Source organism: Varroa destructor, unplaced genomic scaffold (assembly GCF_002443255.2).
Source record: "Varroa destructor unplaced genomic scaffold, Vdes_3.0 BEIS01000004.1, whole genome shotgun sequence".
NCBI lineage: Eukaryota > Metazoa > Arthropoda > Arachnida > Mesostigmata > Varroidae > Varroa > Varroa destructor.
Window position 1 is genome coordinate 14,585,208 of NW_019211457.1, and position 10,263 is coordinate 14,595,470.

At 40.1% G+C, this 10,263-nt stretch overlaps 1 protein-coding gene across 6 annotated transcripts; it reads left to right on the forward strand.

Annotated features, from left to right (window-relative positions):
• Positions 1-1,258: 1,258 nt before the first annotated feature.
• SrpRalpha (signal recognition particle receptor alpha) lies at positions 1,259-8,971 on the forward strand. 6 transcript variants are annotated; one of them, XM_022801888.2, is made up of 10 exons: positions 1,259-1,418; positions 3,621-3,814; positions 4,038-4,157; positions 4,759-4,951; positions 5,148-5,405; positions 5,736-5,933; positions 6,240-6,431; positions 6,786-7,057; positions 7,344-7,443; positions 7,977-8,971. In XM_022801888.2, exons 2-10 carry the CDS (start codon positions 3,651-3,653, stop codon positions 8,313-8,315), a joined length of 1,836 nt encoding a protein of 611 aa, XP_022657623.1. In that variant the 5' UTR covers positions 1,259-1,418; positions 3,621-3,650; the 3' UTR covers positions 8,316-8,971. The 6 variants fall into 6 exon arrangements, with proteins under 6 accessions (XP_022657623.1, XP_022657628.1, XP_022657626.1 ...); XM_022801893.2 differs by having other exon boundaries at positions 1,260-1,418; positions 5,157-5,405; XM_022801891.2 differs by having other exon boundaries at positions 1,286-1,418; positions 3,624-3,814.
• The last annotated feature ends 1,292 nt before the right edge of the window (positions 8,972-10,263 follow it).

Sequence of the window (10,263 nt, forward strand, 5' to 3'; positions counted from 1 at the left end):
ATAGGGTAGGCACGGCGATAATATGGGTTCTCCATGGAAACTGTGCGTTCACCAAATTTCTTTCAAAATAAAAACTTTACTGGTTATGTGTAACGATAGCCATTAACACCTCAGTAAGCAAAATCCATCCGATGAAGCCTCCGGCCCGTGGTTGCCATGCGGTTACCTAAGATCCATAAAGTGGTTGATCGTAACTGAAGTGAGGGTTCTTGTATGCTCGTGTATAACAGTTTTGTTTTCCCAGTTGTCCAGACCAATAGAAATGCAAAATTATTTTTGACACAAAATTGGGATTGCACTGCAGTTGCTCTTCGGCCCATGCAGAACATGGAATTCTTGATATTACCTGCTTTTATATCATTTACTATTAAACCCAAGCTTATCGGTTAACGGATTCTGTAGAACTGAACAGTGAGGCCTGCATCTTATATTCTTTACTATTAAACTCAAGCTTATCGGTTAACGGATCCTGTAGAACTGAACAGTGAGGCCTGCATCTAGCACACACCAAATAAGATCGTAAGACAGGCCTAACTGTTGATACTAACAGAAAACAAAGGCGTTCAGATTTCTCAGCATGTCCCCATCATTTTCATTAACGAGGTATTCCGTAGGAGTCCCAGTGAGTACTCAACTCATAAAATAGCAGGCAGATACAATCATTTCAAACCTTCGCACTAAGCCGTGCAAAAAGGTTCTTAAATATATAGGATGAATGTTGTGTGTTGTTTAGGATAAATATTGAGCCTCAGTATAATCGTTTTTCTAACAAAAGATGAACCTCGGTCAAATTTTCGACTCAGTTTCTTGGCAAAACAACATTTTCTGCCGGTTCCGGTGAACGTCGCTTGCATCCGCTAGCTAATTGTAATTAAACTTAAGCTAATACACCGAGAGCTGATAATAATTATCTACTAACAAATACTTAATTCACGTGGCTAAAATATAATTTCGCGAGTCCGAGCTACCCAGACAGTAGATTTCGCTAGTGTGTCCCTGCGCTTTCCTGTCCTTAGCGTCAACAATGGACACCAGGAAGCTCATATAGCACATTCAGCCTATTCTTCAGCCAACGAATTAACTCCTTTGGCTGCCTTGCTCGGTCGTCATCATCATTGACGTCACAGACATTAATTGCACGTCATAATCAGTACTGAACCCATCCCTCACCCACATGGCGTCACACTGCGCAGCCCGCATTCGCCCTTTCCAGATTTACAAAAACCACCTTCCCGCTAGATTTAGCGGGCGCGCTCCTTTCGACTGTTGCTGGTCTCTAGTGGTGCTTGCAACGTCACACGTTCGAATTTTAACACAGCTGTTACGTCGTCTGTTGAGTAGCCACAGAGGCCATAATTTCAGCCGGAGAACTGCTAGTTGTTGTCATCACAGTGGGTGCGTTGGGCAAGTTCCCTGCGGTAAGTTGGGAGGAAACGTAATACTGAATTTGGCTGTCTATGGTTTCGATCCTGGGTGTATGTCGGGGCTAAACAACTGCGCGAGAGCGTGAAGTAGCCGCCCGTAAGTACTGGAGATTTGTGCAGTATAGCAGTCGCGTTCGATTTGACCAACATCTCGTGTGTGCAGATTTGCGTTGCGCTCGTATGAACGCAAGCAATTATAGTTGTGAGCCCTGGCGGCGTTGTGTGTTGATGTTTTCGGCAATCCCGACCGGTGGCGGTTATATGCGATTAACAACATTGTCCTATGCAGGAAGCGAAGAAGTACAAGCTGGTTTTTGTGAGTGATATTTGCGGATGAAAATGGTTAAATTTTTGTTAATTGGCAGCGCTCGATTTCATTCATAAGGCAGCTGGACTAGTCAAGTTCATAGATTCTTAGTGAAATTTACCTTACAAGGCTCACTATGCGTGTGTGCTGCGAAAGACATGGGTCGTGGCTGGAAGCAGGTGTCTCTGAATGTCAGCTGTCCATGGTCATTTGTATTTTTTGCATAGCGGAATGCTAATAGGCCACTGAATAGGATAATTGACCATCAATTATTATTGAAGAATGAAGGCAGTAGTAGCTTGGTTAGACACCATTTTCCATACAAAGAACTACTGTGGACCGGATCTATGAAGCAAGCAGCTGATACAGGTGTGTAGACTCGGTTTTGGCATGTTAACTGGCATGACTGCCAAGATTATCTCATTCTTGATGAATGTCTCTACGATCGGTATAAATTATCAAGTTTCTATTCCCTTGCCATAATCTAAGGAACGATAATTAAGCCCAAAAGCGGTCCATTGTTTGATCTTGTGTTAGTGTATGGGTTACGTATGGTGTATAACGAATGCGTTCGATTAAAACAGAGTTGGCGTTCCACGATTCCTGCTATACATCCACATGTTTTGGTTATGCAATGAATCGATCGTACCTTTTCCATCTAAGATCTTATTACAGACACAGCTGTAGATTGAAATAGCTGCACTTGACAAAACAAGTTAAGGGATGTACGTATTATGCAACTTCCTGTCTGTACACAGGCACGTGGTAATTTTATGAATGAGATCTTTCTAGTTTATTGTCGAACACAGATTGTATACACTTGCGAAATGTGTGCGAAGCAACGTATCACTAGTGTTCTATAGTAAAAAAAAAAAAGGTTTTCTACAGAAAAAGGTGTCCCTGACAAAAACTAACACGCAGATTTATTAAAGTTTAGACTCCTCTGGATTTCGAATGTGCTATCAAAGAACACTAAAAAAATTGGAAAAGTAGGCATTCGTAGAGAGCGTTAGACACGAGCAGCCACTCCGTGCAGTCTTTTGACCAGTTCCGATTCAAGGCCATATTCGTCGACTGCGACGATGGTAACAACGTGACCGTATCATGTGCTAGCTGACGCACTGAAGTACGAAATCTGCTTGTTTGCATATAATATAGAATGTGTCCTCGTAATAGCGCAGTTAGTAACGTGTTTGAACCTACGGACACGTAACAGTCTAGGTTCTAATTCAAGCGTGGACAGATTTCGTTTCGTATTGGCAGAAACCAGTCGTCTGAAGTAATATTAAAGTATCGAACGTAAAACAAAAAACATTGGTTTATAATATTGATTGTCGTCCGACTAAACTTGGTTGTCTAGGTTAGGCCAGTGTCACTCCGGTGCGTTCTTCCTTCTTTCGTTATTTGGTTTGTTGCTTGGAGACACGTTCAGGATTAGATAATATAAAAATAAAAATTTTTTTAGTCACACAAATCACAGATAATTATTGGCTATATAAAATATAGAGTATCAAGCATGTTCAATGCGTTAAAACTGAAGTCCTGCAGTAGCTCGCGCTGCAGACTGTTGTTGCATGTCCCATTGCAATCCTATACCTGCTGTTTTGAATAGTGTGTTTTTCGACCAAATGTAGGCGGGTCTGAGAAAACAATGCCAGTGGTTTTTTTTACGTTATATTGCGCGCCTGTGATAGGATTACTACTAGCACGCCAACAATTTATTACGACGAGTAACTTTTTTTTAAGGTTTTTTTTAAGCAGGTCGGGTACATTGTTAAATTATTGTAGTAAAACCGATACTACAAAAACAGTAGAGATGTTTACATTTTATTAACGCCTTGCCTGCTTTTGTAACTATACTTTTTATTTTCATGCTTTTCCCCTTTCAGAAGACCCTGTTCTAACAATAGACAACAGTCATGCTAGATTTATTTGCCATATTTTCCAAAAGCGGACTCGTCCTTTGGTGTTTCCAGTCAACCGGAGATGCGTTCGCATCAGCGGTTAACGCGCTGATCCGTGAGGTGATCCTCCAAGGGCGCTCACACAAAGAAGAGTTTCAGCACAACCAGCTGTCACTCCGGTAGCGTTTTCTAGGCATTTTCCCAGTTACAGATTAGTAAGATATCCCTTTAGCGGAACGAAAAGAAGTCTAGATGAGTCCAATCCAGCAAGTTTTTTTCACATAAGGGATACAGTGTACAATAGTTTGTGGATATATTTATGCTTGTATAAACAGCCCTGAAAGGTGGTGCATTACGATAATTTGGGGCGTTGCTAATTGCTACATTTGTTGTGTTTTACAGGTTCCGAATGGACAACGAGTTTGATCTCGTGTTCGTGACAGCCTATCAGAAAATTCTTCAGCTGTCGTATGTTGACAAATTTCTTGATGATATACAACTCGAGTTCCGAGATAAATACAGGTTCGTTAAGCGTAATGCGCCTGTTTTTTGCCCACCCAGGCATTTATCTACTCTCGTAGATAGAAACCCGTATTTAAGGCTCAGAGGCTGCTATGCGCTTCAGCAGCTCTGTGAGATGATACCTACATAGCATTCCTTTCTGTACTCTTTGCTTTAGGTATTATGCAAAGTGAATAGTAGTAATTTCTGATTTCTACTATATTTTACGCATTAAGGTCTTTTAATTTAAAAACAGATAAATACACCTTTGCAAAATCGCGGAACGAAGTTAAATAATCCAAATGTGCGCCGAAGCATCTTCCATATTGAAACAGGTGTTTTATTGGTTTTATGTATATGTAGGTAATATCCTATTCAAAAAAGTAAACTCTGGAGATACCTTTCTGAAAATTACAATTTTCATGGGAACACACGACGCGCATCTGTTATGAATGCATTATTGTTATTGCAGCTTTAGTCGACAGGAATGAGGAAACCAGTATCTGGTAACTGGTTTTAGTAACTGGTTTCCTCATTCCTTCCTTTCTAACTCTTTATTTTTATCGCGATTCCCATAAGTTCAGCTCTTTATTCCACACTTCTTAACGGCATCATATTGCAGACAGGATCTCGAGAGCCGTAATTACTTCGCAAACTATTCAATGAGTGGCGAATTTCCTAAGATTCTAAGAAGGGCTGAAGAGGCAAGCAAAGAAAATCGGGTTCCAAAAATGCGGACCTTCCAAGAAAGCCATAAGTCGAAAAAAACAATTGCAGCCCTTATCGAAAATAATAAAACAAAAGACGCACCTAAGGTATGTTACTACGCGGTAGTTCGGTGTAGTCTACCTATTCTAAAATTAGCCTTATTATTATTTTTAGCATTATTATTATTTTCAAACTACAATAGCAGAAATAATAATAATGTTAAACATAAGTATGGTTATGATTCCGATAAAATATGACTAATGTCGAGCGTGATCACTCCTATTCTGTTATTGTGCATGTGAGGCGTTTCAGGAGGTAGAATCAAAAAAGGATACTCGACCAATTGTAGCAGCAGCTTTGGACGAAGATTTGGAAGATGTGACTCGTAACCGTCAGAAGATGTTTGAACGAATGAACAAAAAAGGTAGCAAGGGCGGTGCAGATAATAAGAAAAGTCCGCCCATAAACAAAGAGAGTGGAAAAGGCAAGAAAGCCCGTGTTTGGGATAATCAGGGTCATTCGACTGCGGGGCTTGATTACTCCGAGGCTCCTTCAGCACCGGTAAGTTTAGACAGCTTTCTCGTGGTTATTGTGTATACGTGCGTGCTTTCTGTTTATTGATTCAAGATAGTGGTAGGGCCCAAGGTGTTCGCTTATGAGTCACTACGTATAGGAGTTAGAAGTCACACATGGTTGGCATATATGACTGTCAAATACGCCAGATCGCTGGGACTTTGTTCGATTATCTTGCCTACAAGTTTTTTCCGTTGCTAAATCAGAAACCATTTCTGTGTACTTCTTTAAAGCTTATATCAAATATTGTATTAGGATGTAGGGGCTACCCTTGGGTTGAAGATTCAGCACTGTTTTCGTTTTTCCGGTTTTGCATAGTCTGGAAATGGTGTTCTTGAGGAGCGCAGTCGCTTCCAGTTTCAAACGTCTTGGGTAGGACAGGCTAAAGGTGACATTCGCGATATAGGTTTCGACGATTCATCTGACGATGATTGTGACGACGGCGACGCTGCCGGTCATAAGGCCATTGTCAAGGGAGGCTTATTCGGAATGTTCAAAGGACTCGTTGGACAAAAGGTATGTACGCAGAACTATAGAGAACATGGCAGAAAAAGGTGAAGGAAGAGGTCGATAGCAAATAAAAATTTATTCATCCGCAAAATTTCATTGTTTCGGTCAATTGAAAAAATATTACACACACGAGGTATTGAATTATTAACAAAATTTAAGGAAGCTCTGAGTTTTTGAAAAAAGACAACTCTTTTTTTTAGTGTTGTGATTAGGTGCACATTCTAATGTCAGATTTAATTTGTTTTTAATCATGTACATTTAGCTGAGGTTTAGTAACACGCGGACTGTAATCCAATGGGATTATTATTCTAGGCACTAACTCGAGCGGAGGTTGATCCCGTGCTAGACAAGTTGCGAGAACATCTTATTACCAAGAACGTAGCCGCAGAGGTGGCCACACAATTGTGCAAGAGTGTTGCCGTTCAGATGGAAGGCCAAATATTGGGCTCATTTCAGAGAGTGGCATCGGTCATTCGTGAGACGCTGTCAGACGCTCTTGTGCAGGTAAACTTACAACCAATAGTAGCCGTTATTCGGATTACTCGACTCAATCCGTAAGTTCCCAATGGGGATCAAATGAAACGTACAATACCTTGAACTGCAATTGAAATATTCATCACATCCCTGATTCATGTCTTTCTAATACGTAGACGGCATAATTAAAGTTTATTCCCTTTCTACGCGTACAGAATGAGATCGACTTGGGTTTTAAAAAACACATTTGCTGAAGTTATTATATGGTTTTCTAGGAAGTGGCCTTCCTAGTGGTAGCTTTCTGTTGTTATTCTGCTTTGTTAAATATTCAGCTGATGCCTGTTAGATTATTTCAATGTAGGATGTTTGTTTCCCAAATAACAGGTGTTGTCACCTAAACGGCGAATGGATCTTCTTCGTGATGTGCTAGAATGCCGTCGTGACAATCGTCCCTACGTGATCGCTTTCTGTGGTGTCAACGGTGTTGGCAAGTCAACCAATCTCGCCAAGATCTGTTTCTGGCTAATGGAAAATGACTGTCGAGTGTTAATCGCTGCGTGTGATACTTTCCGAGCTGGTGCGGTTGAACAGCTGCGTACACATGTACGTCATCTAGACACACTGCACAAGGACAAGGTGCAGCTGTACGAGAGGGGGTAAGCAAACTATATATTTATAGTGTCGTTATGTATTTATCTTCCACAAAGTTGTTTTTTCTTGTATTTCTAGAATGCGTAAGAACGACGCGAAAGAATGATCAATAATCATAAATTATTATATCTTTTTTGTTTACTTGACGGTATCTAATACTTGGACAGCAGTTATAATTAGCTGACTCATAGTTAATAGGAAAGTTAAGGGACTTCGAATATAAATCATTTGAGTACTGTTTGTATTTCGGCTGAAATTTATTAACACATTTTGTCATATTCATGTAACCAGGTACGGCAAAGATGCTGCTGGAATAGCCTCTGAGGCGATTAGCTTCGCAAGGGAGGCGCGTTTTGATGTCGTTTTGATCGACACGGCAGGGCGAATGCAGGTGAGGCAGTTTATCCTAGATTTTGATGAGCATTTGAATGCTAATCTAGCGTAACCCTCAGCGCTCCACGAAATTTTTTAAACGGCCCAGGCCTTTTCGAGTAGACATTGAAATCAAAGGCTCACATTCGCCTTTCTAGCTAACCGTATAAAGGCAATTATCTGTTATAATATTTTATAATAATGCAGCTTAGACCTGGAACCAAAACTGAGTGGATGGTGCCACTGGATGTATAGCCGCCTTGAAGTATAGCAACACTGGAATGTCAATGTGGCTGTAATGAAGTTTAGCGTAGTTTAGCTTTATGAAAAAGACTTATTTTTTAACGCAGCTTTCACCAGAAATATAACTTTTCCCTCGAAGCTTTCTCATAAAGCCAGACCTATATATAAAAAACCACAAAAACCATTCGAGCCTTTTTTTTGACACGGTCTAGATATGAGTTCTATTCAAGTATGAACATTTCCTTCTGGAAGGGTATAGGATAGAATAAATAGTTGAAATGTGCTACCCGTTATTTTTTATTGTTTTAGGATAACGAACCACTGATGCGCGCCTTGGCTAAGCTTGTTGTTGTCAACCGTCCCGATCTTCTACTCTTCGTTGGTGAAGCCCTCGTTGGTAATGAGGCAGTGGACCAGCTAACTCGTTTCAACATAGCCCTTGCGGATCACAGCAAAATGCAGGGTCATCCACGTCTCATAGATGGCATCGTGCTGTCCAAGTTTGACACCATTGACGACAAAGTTGGAGCCGCTGTGTCCATGAGTTATATCACCGGACAACCAATCGTTTTTGTCGGTACGGGGCAAACCTATGTTGACCTTAAAGCTCTCAATCCAAAAGCAGTTGTTAAGGCCCTTATGAAGTAGACAGGATAAAGCAAAGCGTGTCGCCAAGAACAGTTGGGTGCTGGAACTATTTGAGTCTGCGTTTTAGGAGAAAAAGTATGAATTTTGGTTTACAAGCCGAGGATCATCATAACGTAATACGATGCTGTCAATCATCCCCTTTTAAAGTACCTCTCACCGAAATCAAAATTATACTTAATACAATCTATGCATCATGATGCATATACAGAGTTGGTATGTTATCAAACTAATATGAATAGTTTTAACAGCATTGATCCGTTGTTCGATACTTGAAGTGTATTTAAGTAATGTCCTACCAAGTATCAACACGGTCAGATGAATATTAACAGCCCAAGTTTTCAATCATAATAAACCATCGGTGTTCAATTTCTCAGTTGGCCAACAAAGCCACAAATAATATTAGCCATAAATAATGTTACGCACTCAAACTACATAAGAATATGGTACAGTGAAAGCAACAAAACGACGATGCCACTAATTGTACTAATGGCGTCATACAAACATTACCCTCAACAAAGCAGGCTGATTGAAGGGAGCCCGTGCAGCTGTAAGAATAAAGTCATGAATGCAAGCATTAAACAACAGTTATAGTATAATTGAAACTAGCCTTTTTTCTTAACAAATAAAACCTTTTTTTATTCAAGGTCTCCATATAAGTTAGCTTCCTCATTAACCTTTTATTTTTACATATATACAAATCGTGATAGTTGCTAAAATAATGGCGTATCTGTAGTGAGCAAGTCAAGTCGGCCTTCTCCATTCACTATATCAGCTTTAATGTTTTCTGCAAAAAAAAAACTTCTTCTTTTATTGTTTGAATGTGAAATCTTATTTGAAACCTCATTTGCTTGGTTCGTTTACGATGAACAACTAGCATGACTACGCTCACCTTTTTTTTGTCTAAGGCACCAAATCCCCTAGACTGGTGACCGATGCGGCCTATGGTCAGCTGTGTTTTGCTTATGTTGTATTTTTGATTGCTAGTTTATGATTATTCGTTTGGAACCATAACAATAACTTCGTGTCGGTTGCGGTCAAATTGGCGTGGCTGCCACCAAAGACAAACAGGTGACTTTATACTTACGGCTGCACGGGCTCCCTTCAATCAGTCTGCTCTATTGAGGATAATGTTTCTATGACGCCATTGCTATCACTAGTGGCATCGTCGTTTCGTTGCTTTCACTGTACCGTGTTCTTATGCACTTGCGAGTGCATAACATAATTTATGGTTAATATTGTTTGTGGTTTTGTTGGTCTACTAAGAAATTAAACACCGATGGTTTATTATGATTGAAGACTTGGGCTCTTAACATCCATTTGGTCGTGTTGTGATCCCTTGGTAGGGTCTTACCTTTCTAAATGTACTTCAAGGATCGAAACACGATCAGTTCTTTTAGGACTATTAATATTAGTTCGACAACATACCAACTCTGTATATGCATCTTTTCGATGATGCATATACAGAGTCAAATCCTATAATAGCAATTACCCTCAGTAGTGCAGGCTGATTGAAGGGAGCCCGTGCAGCTGTAAATATAAAGTCACCTGTCTGTTTTTGGTGGCAGCCACGCCAATTTGATCGCAACCGACATGAAATCATAGTTATGGCGCTAAAAGAATGATTATAAACAAGCAATCAAAATTACAACATACGCAAAACACAGCTGACCATAGGCCGCATCTAGAAGATTTGCTGCCTTGACAAAAAAAGGGGGTGAGAGTAGTCATGCCAATTGTTCATCCTAAACGAACCAAGCAAATGAAGTTTCAAATAAGGTTTCACGTTCAAACGATAAAAAAAAAGTTTCTTTTTGCAGAAAACATTAAAGCTGATATAGTGAGTAGAAGAGGCCGACTTGTCTTGCTCACCACAGATACGCCATTACTTTGGCAACTACCATGATTAGTATATATGTAAAAATAAAAGGTTAATGAGGAACCTAACTTA